The 19495-nt window shown below is 34.7% G+C and overlaps 1 protein-coding gene across 5 annotated transcripts in view; it reads left to right on the top strand.

Annotated features, from left to right (window-relative positions):
• ODF2L (outer dense fiber of sperm tails 2 like) overlaps positions 1-19495 on the top strand; it is a 32162-nt gene that overhangs the window by 7651 nt on the left and 5016 nt on the right. The window contains exons 1-17 of one of the 5 annotated variants that reach the window (XM_017729958.1): positions 1-29; positions 412-534; positions 1831-1992; positions 3495-3557; positions 3792-3863; positions 5614-5730; positions 8523-8708; positions 10021-10130; positions 11601-11736; positions 12298-12408; positions 13605-13709; positions 14321-14467; positions 14996-15052; positions 16387-16466; positions 16551-16713; positions 17635-17760; positions 18420-19375. In XM_017729958.1, the coding sequence (XP_017585447.1) occupies positions 424-534; positions 1831-1992; positions 3495-3557; positions 3792-3863; positions 5614-5730; positions 8523-8708; positions 10021-10130; positions 11601-11736; positions 12298-12408; positions 13605-13709; positions 14321-14467; positions 14996-15052; positions 16387-16466; positions 16551-16713; positions 17635-17760; positions 18420-18548 (1875 nt within the window). In that variant the 5' untranslated portion in view covers positions 1-29; positions 412-423 and the 3' untranslated portion in view covers positions 18549-19375. Of the gene's footprint in view, positions 30-411; positions 535-1830; positions 1993-3494; positions 3558-3791; positions 3864-5613; positions 5731-8522; positions 8709-10020; positions 10131-11600; positions 11737-12297; positions 12409-13604; positions 13710-14320; positions 14468-14995; positions 15053-16386; positions 16467-16550; positions 16714-17634; positions 17761-18419; positions 19376-19495 lie in introns of those variants that run through there. The other 4 variants (XR_001860525.1, XM_017729957.1, XM_017729959.1 and 1 more) reach the window with 4 other exon arrangements.

Here is a 19495-nt window from a genome sequence, read left to right on the forward strand (position 1 = left end):
AGGCAGCGAGCGCAGGGGCGTTCGGTGAGGTGAGAGCCCGAGTGTGGGCCCGGAGTGAGGGCTGGCCTTGAGTGACCTGTGCCCCTGAGCCTCCCCCTCTGTGCTGGGGAGCGAGGAAGTGAGAAATAGCAGCTGCGAGCTTTACTCTGTCTTTCGTGTGTGTTCAGTTTTCTGCTGTGGAAGGATTTGCTTTCTGTGCACCAAATTTATGAATTCATTGGTGCCTAAGCATTTGCAAGTTGTGAATTCTTGTGGGAGATTTCAGTTGCCTTAGCTGTGTTACACCTCTGCTGTGACTGGTCCAGTCCAGTAATCCCACTGTAGTGGGAACAACCTGGGATGCCAGCAATGCTTAGGTTACTGATTCACAGAACACCAAAATCTGTTAACATATACTGTTTTGTTATACAGCATTAAATCAAAATGTCATCATCATCATCACAACCATCCTCATCTTTACCTGTACATGACTCTACTGCTCCTTCACTGGACTTTGATCTTCAGGAAAAGTTTGTTCTTCTTCACACTATTGAGGCAAGTTCATTCTGTTCCTGTTAGGCTTGATTTTTTTAAATTGTATTTACTTTGTTAACAAGGTTAAAAATATACTTCCTGGTTATAGATGTGATGTAGGTGATATTTCAAAAAATGGCTAAGTGACAGTGGTGGACATAGCAAGAGTATACTGAAACTATGACAAAATTCTTATTTGTTCCTTTCTGCTTACACAGATTGGCTATGATAAATGAAGCATTATGTTTAATCTTCAAAGGTGCTGTTTTCACTGGAAGTAATTAAATTCAAGAACTTGGTTTTGGTTGTATATCCAGGAAAAAGCTACAAAGAGTTGCAGTGTGTTACACAAGTTGAGGTCTGCCAGGAAATCTAATCCTGTTATAAAACAAGACACACACACACATATACATGTATAAAATAAAAAACCTTGGATGTTTGAGTGTATTCATTTGCCTTAAGACAACAATTAGGAACAGAGCAGTCTGCATTCTGATTCTGTGAGGAAGTCGTTATTTGAGATGGGAACTTCCAAAATTTGTTACTCATTTTCTCAATTATGTGAAGGAGAATATGGATGTAAGAACAAAAACTCTTAGTCTGACAAATCCTTTTGATGGAGATGCACGTGGCACAGGCTGAGAGCAGAAGAAATGGGTCCTGGTGTGTGGAGAAGGCAACACAATCCACTTCTGAAAAAATAATGAGTAGTCAGTGGAGCATTGAGTGGAGTAAACAGATAACTTTGTGCTTGGTGAAGGCATCAAGCATGCTGGAATGCTAGGGTAGAGGCAGGAGAGGTGTTTGGAGAAGGGTTGAGGGTGAATGACAGGCTGCTGGTGCCTGATAAGGAAGTGGGGGAATGGGATGCATTTAGGTAGTAGGTCTGGTATGGCTCTGGGCTTGCCATGGCACAGGCAGCATCATTTTCCTGAGCAGCCAGGCCTGGTGAGAAGTTTTTCCAAACTGGGAAAAGAGGAAAGCCATTGCTGCCTCGAAATTGGAAGAAGTCTGCTGTGAAAAACAGCAACATTGGAATCTGAGCAGGTCTTGGCCTTCACCTTCACTGGAGGTAGTCTGTTTGCCTTTGCCTTGTAGATTAGGTGTGTTCTGTGAGCAAACTGAGGGTACATCCTGTGGTATCACAGGCTTTTATCCTTGTTGAAAGTCCTAAATTATTCTTTGACCTTTAAACTTTCGCTTAAAGGATTCTCCTGAGGACCTGACTTGTTTTATGTTGATATCCTTGAATTAGCAATATCAGTGACCTTACTGTGAGTGAAACTAAGTGTTACATAATTATGAATGCTATTTCAGGGAAAAACATGTGTGCCACCTGGAGAAACAGGAAAACTGTGTTCACTGCTTCAGCCACATATAAAGGATTGTCACAGAACTACAAAAGCCATCCAAGATGAAAAATATTTTACTGATATGAGCAAAGAGTCTGACAGTCTAGAACACCAAGTAAGAAAATATGTAAGGCATAAACATAGAATCAATGGAAATGGATGTTTCTTACACAAGTCTGAAAGAAACATTTAGTCATATTATCTTCCTTAATGGACGCATTGGGGAGAGATTTTTTTGTTATGTCCTGTGCACTAAGAAAGTTCCTAAAAATTTGGAAGGAGTTTGTTGAACTATGTTTGTTAAAACAGGAAGTGAATCTGAGTGAATTCCTGTATAACAGTAGACATGTGGAACTCACATGTGGAACTCACACAGAAACCTGACAGAGTGAAGAATGTAGATTTCTTAAAATTAAATGTGTTTTATCATTGCTGACTTTCTTAACTCTTTTTCAGAACCTAACAAAGATGGGTGTTTATTCTGAACTTTATTTTTTAATTTTGAAGATAATCTTCATTTTCAGGTTTTCATAGACAATGCTAGTTGTCTTACAAGCATGAGGCTTTCTGTTGATCATTCAACAAAAAGATAAAAAGTTCATAAAGAATGAACTGTGGGGAAGACTATTTCTTGAGAATGGAAAGATGCTATGAGTAATTTAGGTTTCCAGTCACTTCTTAATTCTGGGAAGTCTTCTGAGTATTTTTGCTGATAAATCAGTGTCAGGTCACAAAACCATTCCTGTTTATATATTTTTTTTTTCTGATAACAAATCTGATTCAGTGTAGTCAGGAGAGGTTAGGACTTCTACGGAATACAGTATTTGTAAGTTTGCTGTGCATGCAAAGGTGGAAACCTGGATGTGGAATTGAGGTCCATGGACTGACTTCACAGATAGGCATGGGATCAAGATTACGGAACATTATCAGGGATTACATGCAGGCCAGGATAAGATGAAGGAGTTGTAGTAAAATTTTGATGCCAGAGTTTCCAACTTGAGTTTGTGGGTTTATCTTCTCATTAGTGAAATTAAAAGGTTTGGGATTTACAGTCTAAAAGCCACACAACTCTACTTTTTTAAAATAGAAAGTTATGTTCAAACACACACAATTGGACATTTTAAAATAATGAGTTTAGCTGACAATATCATGGACACATAAGTTCTACAAAGAGTTAATGCAAATTGATTTTTGTGATCTTCCAGCTTATGCTTTCTGATTCAATTTTCAAATTCTCCTAACTAACTGAGGCTCCTAGAAGGCTTTAGCTCTTAATATTAGTCTTTGAAATACTGTGAATTCTACAAATGCTTTTATCATTTAACTACATGCTTAAATAACACTTATCTACAGTATTTAGAGCCCTTCTAGATAAAATAAAAAATAAATAGGTGTATGGAATAACCCTGGTTTGTTTCTTCAGCTGCAAATCCTATGTACAAAATAAATTGAATCTTTAGGGTTTAAACCACCAACTAAGTAGCTTGTGAGTATGTGAGCTTTTATATTCATATGTACCAGGTAGCAAATTTGAAAATGTAGCACATTGTATGTAACCAATTTAAGACCATTGAAAAATTTTAAATCAGTTATAATCAGAAGAAATTTTTAATGTTTCCTGTGTTGCAGTTAAACAGTAAAAACATTAACACTTGGATGCAGAAGCTAAGTGAAAATGAAATTCAGAATGCTGTAAGTAAATTAAAATTTGATTCTCTTTGTTCTATGCTGTACATCTGAAATTGGCTACCTTATAGGGCATACAATTTTCAGTAAGAGTGGAAAAGTGGGAGTATTTGTGATTTACCATCACAAAATTGAATCTTAGTTTTACATCTGAAATGTTCATCAATGCGCATTACTGAGGCTTTGTTGTACACGTACATTAAAATAATTTCTTTGTTGTTTTTTTTTTTCCCCATTAAGAATCTCAGGAAAAAAATACTTGAAAAGGAGAAACAGATTGAAGAACTTTCATCCATGCTTCAGTGTGAAAAAGTGAGTGACCCGTTCCGTTGGAATGAATGTTTTCTTCCAATGTACTTGATTTTTAATTAAAAATTTTAAACTTTGAGTAAAACAATTATTTCAAAGACCTATGAAAAAAGTAAAATCCTGAAAGATGTTTCATACAGAATTATCTTAAAACCACCAAAACTATATTCAAACCAACTACGGATACAGTTATCCTTAACACTAATATCGTAAGGTACAGGGAGGGGCACACATCCAGACTAATGGCTTTTGACTTCTGATTTACTGATTTTCAATAGTTCTGGAATAAAAGTATTTATATGGCATAATATGGAGTAAGCTAAACAGATACTGTTCACAGTTAGTTCCCATGGCTCTTTGAGGAAAGGTAGTACAGGCAGCAGAGCTAATATCATCAAAGGCTGACAAGGGTGGCAAGAGATCATTCATTCTTTGCACCAAAAGAAGGGGCTCAGTGCAAATACCAACACTGGAAGGAAAGAACTGTTCTGTATAAGAGGGTAGTGTAAAAGTCTGAAAGCTATTTTACTGGTAGTTTGGCAGTGTGTGTTACAGATTGAGTAACTCCAGTGCTCTCTGTGTGTATGCAATGCAGCCTGGTTCAGTGTTAGTGAGGGACCAAATAGGCTCAGTTAAACCTTTAAGGGGGCAGCGGTGTACTTTGTTATTTGTAACTCCTTGGGGTGTTTTAAGAGCTATGGGTCTTCTTTAAGAATTTTTTTTGCTTAACCAAGTGAACACATCACTTGGCTGCGGGATAAACTTTACCAGCTTGTCATAATAGAGAAGCCTGTGGGGACCATTGTCATGTCCTTGTCTTTATCTTCAAGTGAAGGAGCACATTTTCATGGAAACATCTTTTTGCTTGAGAATAGAAATGCTGTACAGAAAAGCCTATAAAGATTCTGAAGACCCCAATGCCAGCAGACTTCAATGTTGATGGGATCTATGTGGCCTACCATGCCCTGACTAGAGACCTACCTTATGTTGAACAATTTAGGGTGTCCAGCATCTGAAATGATAAATGATTTGCTATACTATCCCCTTGTTCCTTCTTACATTAATTTCAATAAATGGCATTTTCATCAATACTTGACAGAATCTGCCTTTCTTACTGGTACCTATAATGAACACTTCCACTGGTATGTTGTTTTAGTCTCTTTTAGTCTATACTGATAATACAATAATTTTCTACCTTATTACTTCTTACTTAGAATGAGCCAAAGGAATGATATTGAAAGATATTTCGTAGAATCATCTGACCCGAGTCCTGGTGACATGAGTTTCCTCTTCTCTTATGATTTGTGTACCCCTCAAAATTAGAGTTTGAATTAAATGTATCAATACTTCTAATAGTAGATGCTGGTCTTTGGAATTTAATGAAGGTCAGTTCAGGTCTAATTAGTCAGAGCACAGCTGATCAGTGTGGCTTAATGTTAGTCATCCTGCTAGCTGGATGCCTTTGCTCAACCTGGATTTCTGAGTTCATGCTTCCAGGCCTTATTCCTACTTCTTAAACCCGGATTAAATATGATGCAATAATTATACATAAATAGGTTCAACTTGGTGATTTCTATTTAACATTAATACAATTTGTAGCAGGTTAGTGCTTGTGAATATACTTGTAGAGCACGTTTTTTCTTTTCCAGGTTTTGAGGACTTTCAAAAGTCAGTTAGAAACTACAGCATAGTAAAAAAAATAAAGAGAGCATCATACAGTATAGTCCAATAGATTTGTGTTTGTCTTTCTTAGATCAACGTACAGAAAGGAAACCAACTGTCAAGATCAGTAAAGGAAGTACAAGCTCACCTGCAGTGTCAGATTGAAAGAAAAGAAGCAGAAAATGATGAATTAAAAGTGAAAATACAGGTCAAAATGTTTTTATTTGTGTTTCAGTTTATTGGAAAAAAAAATAGCAAAACCTTACTGTGGCCTGTTTTGAAATCAAATTCTTGGTAAAAGAAAAATCCAAAACAACTAAAATCATAAGTATTTATATTTTGCAAGGTCTGCCTGACCACACTATTTTAATTGCAAGGTTGTTTTTTTGGTTTTTTTCTTCTTTTCTCAACTTGTGCCCACTTGGACAGTTCCAGTGAAGCAAAGTGAAACATGCATAGAAGCTATAAGTGCACTCACTTAACTGCACTGTCTAGAAGACAGTCTCCATATGGTCAAGAGAAAGAGATAGGCAAGTCCATATGGTGCCTTTCTGTTCTAAGAGAATGGTGACAGCCACACCCTGTTTCTTCTTATTGTCTGTGAAACAATCAATAAGTCTCTTTATACTGACTGAAAGTGAAACATTTAAGACTAATGCCTAATCTCACTTCGTTTGAGGTAGGTAGAGGTAGGTTAAATTATTTCCATTTTCTGTTCTAAAAAGCACAAGTTAAATTTGGGTGCTTGTTTCAGTTACTGGCTCTAGAAAAAGGCAAGGAGGAGGTCATGTGTGAGAGGCTGGAGCTGTATGTGGCCTCAGAATACAGTATATGAAACTTGTCAAGAACGTAGGCATGAATGAGCAAACATTGGCTAAAAAGAATGTATTTCTAATTTCCAAACGTTTTAACTAACATATATCCCCTGCTAATCGTATCATTTGAGGTTGTCACCCAGCCTAGATCAAGGCAATTTTAAATCACGTGTCTATGTCTGCATCCCTCACGTTTTCTTCTAAATAAAAATTGTTTTCTTATTCTACCTAGTACAATTATGGAATTCCAACAACATTTTCATTAGATAAAATAACTTGATATACAGCTGTATTTTCATTCAATCTCTATTTAAAAGTTTTGTTCGCTTTCAGAAATTGCTGGAGGATTTTGTTAATATCTAGACAAAAGCTTGCAAAAGCTCAGCATTGCTCTTATGAAATTAGTTCTCAATTTGAATTTACCTCAGCCACTGACTAGTGCCCAAAGCACTTTTTCTTAGTGTGATTCTGACCTCCTGTGGTTATGATAGGGGATAGCAGCTGTTTACTTACACCAATAGTTAAAGAAATCCATACGTAGACTGAGATCTTCTATTTGCTGTGTTTATTGAAGGTGTTTATCCACCACCTCAAGTCACATTTTTGTTTATTAGATGCTCTGTAAGCTTTTATATAGAAAAACTACCATTTACATAGGGTTTTGTTTCATTGTTTCATTTTTTGAAGTAGCACTTTTTCTTTTTGGTGAATCCCAGTACCCAAGACCATCTTTCACTTGGAAAACCACATACATTTTGCTTTGATTGTGTAAAAGTTTTGGGGCCATTAGCCAGACTTGTACTGAGAGATATCCCCTCATGCATAATATGCATATTTTATAGCAACTGGCAATGAGTATCTTGAATAAGGCTGGCACGTTCACATAGTCAGTAGCCAAGTAGTAGGTCTTTATTCATGTAGTACATAATGTAGTGTCAGACCTAGGCTAAAAGGAAGGAAACAAATGTATTAATCATTCCTACAGTAAGAATATTTATCACTGAACTGAGTAATTCATTTACACTGCTGCTACCTACATTGCTGGAGTTCAGTGGAAGAATAGTAAAGAGATATGAACAGGATTTACACTTGTCTTTATGAAACTAACTGTCTATTGGTAGCTTGGTCATTTTTGATAGGAGAATCTGAGACTCTCCTTGAATCAGAGTCTGGTATTGCTTTTAATGAACATCACCATGTAGTGTTTTAATGTCTGTTGTTATTTTCCATTCATATTTATATGGTATATAGATGAAAAATACAAAAGCCATGAAGTTAGAGAGATTGGCTTCCTGCATGAAATGGGATCAGTATACTGTCTTCATCAGAGTGACATAAACATCTAGTTAGTCAGAAATAATGACAGTAATAGAAAAGACAATATAATGGCCGTTGTAGAACCCTGTTCCCATCTTGACTGCTTTGCACACGTTTCATAATATTATTAAATGCATTAAAATGCATTTCTGCTTCATTGTTTATAAAAAATATTTTATTCACTAAACAAGTCTGTGTCATTAATAAAGTGGGGCCATTTTATGCATGGAAAAAATTCAGAGATCTTGCAAGGCAATAGTATATTGTCATCTAATCGCAGACCATATTGTAATACCTATACTAAAGAAAAGACTCCAGCCTTTCCTAGCTTCCTGACTTTAAAAAACACAAATCCAAGATATTAAATTTCATATTAAAATTTCATATACAGTCATACAGCCTATCTCCAGACCTGGTAGTGTGTGTGTCACTCAGTTCAGAGCACATACTCTAATACATCAGTGCATATCACTGGTAGCATCATTGAGGTGATATTCTTTACAGAAATAGTCTGATGAAACCATTTTATTTTCCTCATAAACAGGTTTAACATCCATACCATGCCTTCTAAATTGAAATTCTGCATTCATTTCCAAGAGCACACAGAGGTGGTTAGATTGCTGTCTTTTCCCCTACTCCTGCCTGCTACTGCACCTTCTCAGTCTCTTCTCTTCATCTTTGTAATGACTTTCTCTCTGTATTTTTCTTGTACTTATCTCAGCTAGCTCCTTGCATCAACCACAAGATTTGAGACACCAAGATAATATGGAAACAGATTATAAATGTAACAGCTATTCCTGATTATTTTATAGAACAAAATTATCTGTAAGGTTTTGCATTTGAAGAGTTGATTTTAATTATGCTGCAGACTCTAGAAAATAAAATAGCAGAGTGGAAACGTCAAATTGGTGAATACAAGTGCCAGAAGTTAGCCTTAAAGGAAACAAATGAGCAAAAGAAGATTGCTCTGGAAAAAGCAACAAGGTCCCAGAAACAAAGAGTTCAACGCTTTGAAGAAGCTGTGAAAAATGTAACCTCTAAAATAAGAGAACATGTGAGTGACTATGCTGTGAGAAATGTTGTGTTGTGTTGTTCGAAACTGAACAATGGAAATACTTTCACCTGTGGAAAATAGAAACATTTGTTTGATTAGGCTGTGCTTCTACGTCTTTTCTTTTGTTGCTCATTTGTTAAGGAAAAGGTTGTTACAGGTGTTATGAAAACTGTTACTATTAACTGTCTTTGTTTTATTAAAATTTAGTGATTGTCTTAAGTCATGAGGTTGTACATTTCAAACTGTAGGAAGTAAGAGGAGTCTCACCAGCTTTTGGTTAAACCTCTCCTGGTCTTCCTGTTAGTCCTCTATGGATAAGCACTGACTAACTCAGAAATATAATGTACTAACTGAGAATCCATGATTGTAGTTTGAAGTCTTAATTTTCTTTATTTATTAATATGTGATGTCTCATGGTTACTTAGCTTTCTGTTTCTAGGCTGCTTGTTCTGAACCTTTTCAAAAGCCAAGTATAAAACTTCTTCTTTAATCCAAATTGTTCCATGGAATCTTGCTCTGCCTATCAATAGTTTGTAATTGTTCAAAAAGGCCAGGTGCACCATAACTGTGCTTACTGCCCTATCTGGATTTCCTAATAAGAATATGTTTTCATACAATTAGATGCGTTATAATAATTTCAGATATGTCAGTATTAAGGATATACTTTTCCACTCAGTGTTCCAGGAGATGATTAATAATGGTTTTTATATTCTTAGATCTTTGTGAGAAGGCAGTACTGGCTCTTTAACTAAAATTAGCAGTACAGAGAGACAGCAACTAATTCCTGAACTTCTAATGTTTTGAAGTCACAGTTGTTTTCTTCCTCATTGAATTTCAAGATAGCATGTGTTGGTTAATTATCCATATTCATTTAAGGGATTTTACCTAATGTTTCATTTCTTACCTAGCTAGTATTTTTCATTCTTAAAATATTTTGGCACAGTTTTATTTGTGTATTAATTGATGTAATTTGTATGTAGTTGAGATGCATCAAAGACAATTTTTTTGGTAAGAAAAGGTTGTCATCTTAAATTTTGAAATGTTGTATTCTACAGTTGATATACAATACCAGTGTTAACTATGTCTCTGCTTTGAAAGTAAGTCTGTACTTAGGCTGATTTTTACAAAGTGTGGGTAATTTTGTTGATTTTATTTTGAGATGAGAGAAAATTTATATTCCTTTGTACGAGGGAGATCCAATAAAACTTTTTTACATTAAATTGCTCTTGTGTTTAGAAAAATTTGTAGAATTAAATGGCATTCTTCAGTAGCATTCTTATGTTACATAATTTATAATTTCTGCATTCTCTAGAAAGTCAAACTGTGTGAGATATTGTCAGCCTCTGATGTCTGGAAAAAGCAGCATGATAGAATAGTTGAAGAAAAGACAATGTTAGAAGTTCAAATAGAAGATCTTCAGAAGTAAGTTGTACTGTTGATCTTTTTTGTTTACTTATGTAGTCACAGGGTGTTGATATTTAGTAGTGCAGTACTCATTGTTGACAATGTAAATGAGTTTATTTATATTTTGAAATTCTGAGCAGAATTTAGAGTTGGAAATAAGAACAAATTTAAGATTTTTAGCCTTGTCTCTGCTGCATTTCACTTCCTTTAAAGCTTTATTCCCCTTTACCAGTAAGGAACATATTCTTTTCCCTGCATACTTCTGATTAGCCTGAACTTGCTGGCAGCTACTATGTGGCCTCCACATAACCGCTTATTTAATAACTGATTCCACAGCTTGAGTGTTAACCCTTCTGTTTACAGAATAGAAGAAGGTTCTTTGTCTTCTAGTTCCTACTTCAGACTACTGATGGCAAAATTATTTCAGTTCCACTAATGTCTCACCTCACTAGAGGATAGAGAAGGTTCCTCTCAGATGCCCATTTGAACAGTTCACTCATGTAAGGAAAAGCAGAACAAAATTATCCAACCTTATTCAAACTACGCAATCAAATCTTAATGTACATGAAGGGTATGCCATTTTTTTGGCAGACAGTGACAAATATCCTTTTACTGTTCCTGTTGGTAGAAATATGGACTATAATTTAAATCAGCAAAAGAAACTTTTAGATGCCTTTATTCTAGGTCTGAGACAGTATTTATTTCACAAAGAACTTGATTCATGCTCAAGTATTTAACAGCTGAAATTAAACTGGCTTGAATATTTTGATTTTGTTCCAGAAAATCTGACATTTCTGAAAATATTTGCAGCAGATTTTAAAATTTAACCAAAGTGCAGGTAGACAAGATCACTCCAGAAATCTGTCTAGCCCGCTGTTGGTCCAGTGGGTACAAGAAGGCATCTAAGAAAGGACAAATATCATTCTGCTTCCAGCTGGTTTTTGCTGGTTTTGTTTCAGTTGGAAATACAAGTCTTTGCTTGAAATGTGCCATTCTAACAAGACTTGTTCTACTAAGCAGTGTGTGACCACTAAACAGCAAAACAAATTTTGTTAACATTATTAACAATAAAAAGCAAAAAGTGAGGCATAGCATAATTTTTTGCTTTTAATAATGGAAAGTGACATTCCTAAAGTAGCTAGGGAATGTTCTTAGTAGGACCTTACATGATATACCCTATAAATTCAATATAATTACATTTTGTACAGTGTGCATATGCATAGTTCTCTTGGAAGTATGATTTGGTGTTCTGTAATTGAGCTAAGACCCCTTCCTTGGAGTAGAAACTCTCCTCTTTCAGACAGTTTATTTCAGTAGATAATTGTTTCTTTGGATGCTTAAATGCGTTCCCCCTTTTATTTTTATACATATATATACATATAAACAATGAAGGAGAATAGGAGAATGTGTTAAGGTTCAATTTAATTTTCATAGTGAGAGTTTTGAAAGCACTGTGTATTATAGAGAACTTCTTGCCTGTCTAACAAGTCAGATCACAGGCCTTGTGGAAGGCATGAAAAGAAGGGAGGAATGGAGAAGAAACTCGGAGGAGGAAATTCTTGGAAGGCTAAATTCAGTTAACTCTGAAAATGAAAAGATTTACCTTGAAAACAAAAAATTAAAGGTGAGATTATAAATCATTGTTGAATGGCTCTACATTTCTCATACATTAATGAAGTAACCACATTAATTCTCTTTGGACCTTCTGTCTAGACACATTCTAGAAACCTCTAGAATGAAGTTTGCCATCCATTTATAATAGTAAGGGTAAATGAGACATTGAAAATTTTTCAGTGGAAATTTATGGCAAAACTAGGAACAAGGTTTTCTGATGATATATCTGCTTAATCAGGATGCTGTTTATTTTACTGTCAGTAACTGCACAATTGCTTAAGTAGAAATTGGTTTTTTATGTTTGTTAAACTTTCAAATTAAAGAACTGAGTTTATCTTAATTATTAATTTCAATTTTTGAAGAGTTTACAGGTTTTGTATTGTATTTGTCATCCAATATAAATGTTCTCATGAGCTGACGAATGAACTATGGACTATCATTTTTGTTTGACAAGAAGAATACTTATGTCACTCTTCCTAGTGCCTGCAGGTGACTTGCTGTTAATATCATATTCTAGAATGTGTTCTTTAAGTAACACTTAAAATTTTTGTATTTTCTATTTTTGATCAAGGCTTCCCTTGCTACATTAGAGAACAGTACAGTTTCTGTTGAATATGAGTTGCTACATCTGCAAGAAAAAGCAAAGCTGCAGGAAAACCTCGTACAACAGCATAAAAATGAGGTGACTTACCATGTTTGAAATCTTCAAGTATGTTTTCTTAAATTTGTAAGCAGTTTTGAGGAAATGATAAAGGTTTTGTTTGTACTAAACCCATTTTGTTGTCATAGGGATTGTAAAATTTTTTGTAATACTGAGTATGAAAGAAGAAAGTGCTATTACAAACGATATCAAAGAACAGTCTCCATACTGTTACAAGTACACATAGTCTGTACTGAATCGTATGAAGCCCACTTGAAGCTCATTGAAGCCAACAATTTCAACCTTGCTTCAACAAGATTTGCTTCCTAAAAAGCAGGCTAGTGACCCAATAAACTATGTATTTAAAAAATAAAGTTTGAGTCTGGTGTCTTCAGTGGATATACCGACAATATTTTACCTCTACTTGACCATATTTTATTTTGTGTTCCTAAGAGCATATCTGTATCCAAGAAAGTTCAAGAAATTCAAGTTCATTCAAGAAATATAAATTAGGGTTAGGGTTAGGGTTATGAGTATAGGGTTATATGAGTTTTTTATTTCACTAGGTAAATCCACATTGAAAATACTAGTGAAACAAATAAACCAAACTTAAAATGGGCTTTTTACAATTTTTTTTTGTATTTGGCTCCATTCACACGGAAATTTTTGCTTCAAATATGTATATATTTCTGCTATAGTATAGACAAAATTTCACTGACATTCTTCACTTATTTATTTTTTAAATCATTGTCAAGAGAAAAGAAATACATGATACAGAATCTAAGTGAGCCCTGTCTGTGGGATGCATCATCACAATTAAATTTGTTGCCAGTGGTAGATGGTAGATGTAGTTTCAGGTAACAGCCAGCCTTAAGCAGTGAGTGGAGTGAAATTCCCTAGCTCAGAGCTGTAGTGACTTCAGATGGGAAGTGTCAGTGATAGTTGTTATGTGGGGAGAGAGGTGTGAGCCCGGCTGGCTGTTTCTATAGCACAACTGCAGCTCATTCTCCATTGTTGATAACACACTACTGATATGACAGTGCTCTTTACCTGGTAACCCTTTTATACTTGCTGTGACAAGTAGGATAATGAAAATAAATAACTTCAAATAATGACACACTTTGAGACACTATTTAGAAATCATAGGTTTTCCTTTATGCTTCATATTAATGATTCTATATTTTCTATATTTAAATGAAGGACCTCGCAAATGTATGTAAAAAAAAATGTTGTCCTAGGTACAAAAAAGACAAATTGCAGTAGAAGAATTGAAATCCAGATATGAAGTGGTCTTAAATGAAAACAAAAAAATAACAGAAAACAAACGCTTAGAAGAAAATAAGGTAAGTTTTGCAGTAATAAAGAATGTTTCCAAACAATTCCGTAGGATACTGATCTTTTCTACATTTTTGTGATGTTATTAAAAGTCACAAGGTACTGTCTCTTGGTTTTAAATTTCTGAGTTTTACTAACTGCTATCTAAAGCTGGTGGGTTTTGGAAACTACACAATTGCAAACAAGTGAGGAATGATTCCTAGTGCAATGACCAAGTAGTTGGGCTGCTATTTTAGAATTCCAGAATTCTTTTATCACTTTCAAAAATGTGATTTTATTGTTGATGATTTTGAAAGGAGCTTTTTGACAGAACAGCTGTGAAAGTTGTGTATGGAAGCAAACCTACTGTAACTGCTGGGGTTTTTTTAACTAACAGTTAAGATTGAGAATCCATACAGAGATGAGTTATAAGTTTTTCAGCAGATGGAGCTGAACACTGGAACACAGCACTTTCTTAAGAATCAGAAAAGAACTTGTATCTTTGTCAGTATTTTATAAAATAGGTGATATGCAACTTGTGTAGAATTTTAGCTTTATTACCTAAATAAAAATCCATTAAGTATTACAATTAATTTATGGTTTTACACTTACATTTTTCTCCTGTGATGCTACTATGCAGGTGAGGGACAAAACGGAGGCTGAGTTAAAGGAGTTACAACATGTTTGTGACTTGCTGAAGGCAGCTGAGGAAAACCAGCAAAGGCTTATGTCCTGGGAAAGGATCCTTGCACAGAAATGCAAAACCCTTAGGGAGCTGGAGGTTCAGGTGGTTAGAACATGCTGATTTCTAAAGATAAATGAGAAAATTATGTGGAAAAAAGTCTTTGGGACATTTTTTCCTGTTGGTGTGACAGTGGTGAGGTTTCCTTTGTTACTTACTTCATAAATCAAAAACTTCTTCTGTGGAAATAGCACAATGCAAATAAAACTGTTGCCAACTGTATTTATGTGAATTCATTATGTGACAAGATTTGTTACTTTTAGAGTGAGTATATTCTTGATCTTTTTAAATACTTATGTCCTGAGATGTGTTGCAGAATTCTTCCCTGGAAATAAATGCAAGTCTAGATATTGTTTGTATCTAGTAGAATAATTTAATTCTACATTAGTGTTGGTTTTAATGGCTAATTTATAAACCATAAAATATTTAATCAGGTAAATTATATTCTTGATGATGTATAAAATTTTAATTATTGCAGTGTTTTAGTTGATTAATTATTTTTAAAATATGCATTAATAGGATAATTTCTATTTTTGGCTGTATTGAACACTAATGCTTGTATTTTCTCTAAAGCCTGAATATGAATATCCCTTGTGTCTTTTTTCCTGTGACATCAATTTCAGTGGCAGGGTAAGTTTGGAGGTTTTTTTGTTATTGTCTTTTGTCTTTTTTAATGTGCTTTTGAGTTAGAAGAGCACAAATGATAAAGGTTTTTAAGTTAGTGGGGTGGGAAAGGGGCTTAATCATCCTCCTCTGTCCTTGAGAAAACTACAGCTGAAGCACAGTGAGTCTCTGTGCTCCTATAGACTATTTATGTTTATAAAAATCATAGCTCTTGATTTGTGATTCTTCCAGGAATGTTCATAAACTCTTATATCTATCATTGTTTGGCAAAGTACTTCATTAATTTTTATAAATTAATTTTGGGGTGCAAAATTTATGCCTTATATAAAATGATGTATGTAATTTCAATCTAACTACAAGTTTTCCTGAAAAAGTGTGAAAGAACCACTTAAGTAGTGGTGGTGGAACAGTAGTTAAATTTCAGCATTAAGTCTTGTTGATATCCTTTACCCTTGACTCTATAACCAGAATTAAGGAAAATTCATTTTGGAGCAATTGCTGCCTCTGCAGAAAACCTCTTCTTGGTTCAGCTGGACTAATTTCTGCAACTACCAGTCTGCTACCTGAACATCCTGTAATTCTTAGAAGCAAAATTAGGCAGATTAGCTCAAATTGCTGGATGGGACTGCTTGAGGTAGTCCAGTGAATGGTGGTGGTCAGCCCTTTAAATGACGGTGCCAGCAGGCTGTTGATGTGGCTGTTTACTGCCAACATGCTGTTGATGGGTGGTAGAAGGAGCAATAATCTCATTGCTATTGAGATTTAAAAGAATACATGTAAAAGTTTAGCACTCTGGATGCTGGACAGGAGAAGACTGTTTTCTTGCTTCCTTCAGCTTCTGCTGCTGATACATCTCTTTTCATGAACTCGATTGTCTTTTTTGATATTCATTTCCTTCTGAAATTCTTTGCCAGTGCTGCACTGTTCTTCTGTGATAACCATGTATGTATGCAGTGTTATTTTTATGCTTCCTGTGGCTGTAGTGTGAGGGAGCCTTTTTTTGCTGGGAGATAGGTAGACCTGACCAACTCCTAATACACAAAGCTTCGTGAGCAGCATATGGAGTTTTTTAGGACTTTGTTACATAGCAGGTTTTCAAAAGTGTTCACAGAAAATTTTAATCTCCTACTTTGGCTGTATTTTATTAATTTAAGATAGTCATACAAGGTACAGTAATACAAGATAATGTTTACTTCAATATAACATTTGTCTGAATATAGAATATTTATCTGAAATTACAGATAAATTATTTGATGGATTTTAATAGGCAGGCTTACTTTACTCTAGTAAGATCCTGTATACAGATCTCTTCAACTAGAAACAAATTGTCATTTTCACAGGATAGTGTAACTTCTATGGGCTATCTCTTATTAGAAGAAGAGATCTGTAACATTCAGAAGAAATATGAAGATCTTCAAAGGTAACTTGAAAAATCTGACTGAAATTAATTTCTACACTTTTCTGCTATAGTGAATTAAAATGCATTAATCCATTTTTTGTAAAGGCAATTAGGAGAGATGGAATTTCAGAATGAAGGACTTGCTTGTCAGCTCAGAAAAGAAGATGAGACTCTTCTGTGCAGTAAATTGCAGCTTGAAGATAAAATTGCAGAATATAATGCATTAACCAGACAACTTGAATCTGCTTTGGAAGAAGGGAGGAAAATGGTATTGGTGATTTAATACATCTCTCAGTCTTGTTTGATACTTTCTATTTGAAAATAGCATTAAAAATGTGCTTGAGAAAAAATTATGGGACAAGACTATTTTGCATGTGGAGAGCAATACTAAAAAGTTACTGTGAATTTCTGCTTGTTTTAAATATGGATTGAACAACCAATTCCTTTGTCAAGTTTGGATCCTATGGAAATTAATAACAAGTTTCAATCGACCAACCTTTTATTATCTTTTTTTTTTTGACAAATCAAAAGGCTTTAACAACCTAGTATTAAGTCCCACACATGGCAAAAAGTTTCTGCACAAAAGCTTAATCTTACCTTTTATTTTCTTCATTATAGAAGCTCACAAGAAATTTGGTGTTGAAGTCCTTCTCTTTTTGGAGGAAGAGTTTTCATTCTTTCTATATTAAGCTGAATTTTGTAATTTGTAGAAATTATGCAAACAGTAAATCAAATTCAAGAGGAAATGTAGGAGTTTAGATTGTAATGAATTATATTAGTTTAATCAGAAAAAATGTATGAAGTTGTAATTTCAGATTAATAATGTAGGAATAACCATCTGATTTTTTCAATACTGAGGATATTTCTTAGGTTTTGAAAAAACTAAAATTTTGGCTTAACTTGAAAATGAGCTAAAAAGTGTTCCACTCCCACTAGTATTACATTTTTTTCCAAGTGAAACAGCTTTCAAATTTGGCCAGAATATTTCTCAGGTTTGTTTAATTCTTGTGCATGGGAAATAAGTAAAGTATTAGATGAAAGAATAGGAAATAGAGCTATTAATATTAAGAGATAAGAAAATAATTTGATTTGGGCTTTAAGAGTAAAAATATATGTAATATAGATATCATTTATAAATATAAATCATATATATATATATATATACATAATTTTGCTCTCGTTATTATAGGTTGCTGAAGAACAGGAAAAAATATCATACAAAGAACAAGCCTTTCAGAGAAAACTGCTACTTCTTGAAGCTGAAGTGAGAAAGAAGCAAGAAGAAAAAAAACAACTCCTCTGCTTATTTCACCACGTGAGTAAATAATGGTATTTGTGATTTCAGAAATCACTTACCATGTCACCATTTACACAAACAAGTTCCTATTACTGAAAACACACTACTAATACAGTTGATACACGCTTTTCAGAATAGTAAATTAATTCAGCTTGACAATATACTTTGTACATTGACATTTCCCATCAACCTAACAGATACCCAGTCTAGCTAAATCACTTGTATAATATTGAGTTTACAGCACTTACTCAGGGCAGTTTTCCCTGCAAGACAAAAATAAAAAATATGTATGAAGTTGTCATTTCCCTCTCAGATCAGTTGTGTTCAATAAGCATATCTAGATTTGATTAGATGCAAAACAATTCCATAACGATGTAGTGATATCTTTTTTTTCCTGAGTTAATGATAATAATCTGAATTTACAATTATTATAAATTATTATAGGCCTTTTTTTGATTTTAAGTCTATCCAAACATGTTCAGTTTGGTCCTGCCTGAACATAAACAAAAACTTCAATCTTTTGAGGCCTTTTTTAGCACCTTTGCTTTTGTGGAGCCTCTGAAAACTTTTAGAGGTAAATAAGGCTATAAAAATTTGGTACTAGTTGTCTTAGATTATTATTATGATTGATTTATATTTTATTTCTAAGTTTCTTTGCATTTATCTTTTTTCATTAGAATGAAAAGCACCATGAAGTACATTTGAAAGAGCTGGAGAATAGCCTACAGAAGTCAGAGAACAAGAACCAGAGCATCCAGAATTATGTGCAGTTTTTGAAAGCTGCATATGTAACAATGTTTGGCTGAACTCTTTAATCTATTTTATAGTGAAGAAACTTATCAAGATTGGCCTCCCAGTCTTGTTGGAGATGAAGCTGTTGAGACTTTACACTATTTTGCCATTTTTGATGTTCTATTTTGAGTTCTAGAATGTTAATTCTTCCCTAGGAAAACATCTGTTGTGGGCAGGAGAAAGCAGGTCAGTCATTACTATATATCCTACTGGTCGGTCACATGTGGGAAATTGGGCTGATACTATTGCTTTAAACAATTATGTTATCCATGGCACAGCAGTGCAAAGCTGAGTGCATGACAGCAGTGGCAGGTGTGTATGTGTGGGGTATGCACACAAAATTGGTATGTGAATGTCCTGGGCTCTAAAATCTTACATGAGTCCTTTTAGTCCATGGTAAATGAGATGATCACAGATTATCCTTCAATTCAACGATATCCAACCTATTAAGACAGGCAAAAATTTAGATCATTAGATTCCTTCCTTTTTTTCCCTGCTGTTTAGCACTAGTATAGTACACAGTGCTGCAATACATGGGAGAGTCACCACCAAAAGGCTGTCCCATCCAGCCACTTTCCTCTACATCTCATTATGCTCAGGAATATACTGTAGTAATATTTTATAAATAAGTAGGAAAATATTTTAGATACAGGTATAGTTTAAGCTCTGAATGTGCTGATATATTCTGGTGACACGGTTCCAGTAAGATATTTAAGTATTTGAGTTCAAGAGCTGCTGTTCAGTAAGATTGACTTATGCCTCAGGTAAAACACATAAAAATATTCAGCTGATGCAGGGCTGTTACAGTGGGGATACTGCAACGCGCGTATCAGACAACGAGGCCCGTGGAAAAGAAATACATATGGACCGATTCTTGGTAGATATTTTCAGAGATGTTTATTTCCCCAGCCGCATGGCCGGGGCTCTGCCGAGGAACTGAGGCAATCACAGGACCCGAGGG

The sequence above is a fragment of the Corvus brachyrhynchos genome, unplaced genomic scaffold (genome assembly GCF_000691975.1).
Source record: "Corvus brachyrhynchos isolate BGI_N302 unplaced genomic scaffold, ASM69197v1 scaffold101, whole genome shotgun sequence".
Classification (NCBI taxonomy): Eukaryota; Metazoa; Chordata; class Aves; order Passeriformes; family Corvidae; genus Corvus; species Corvus brachyrhynchos.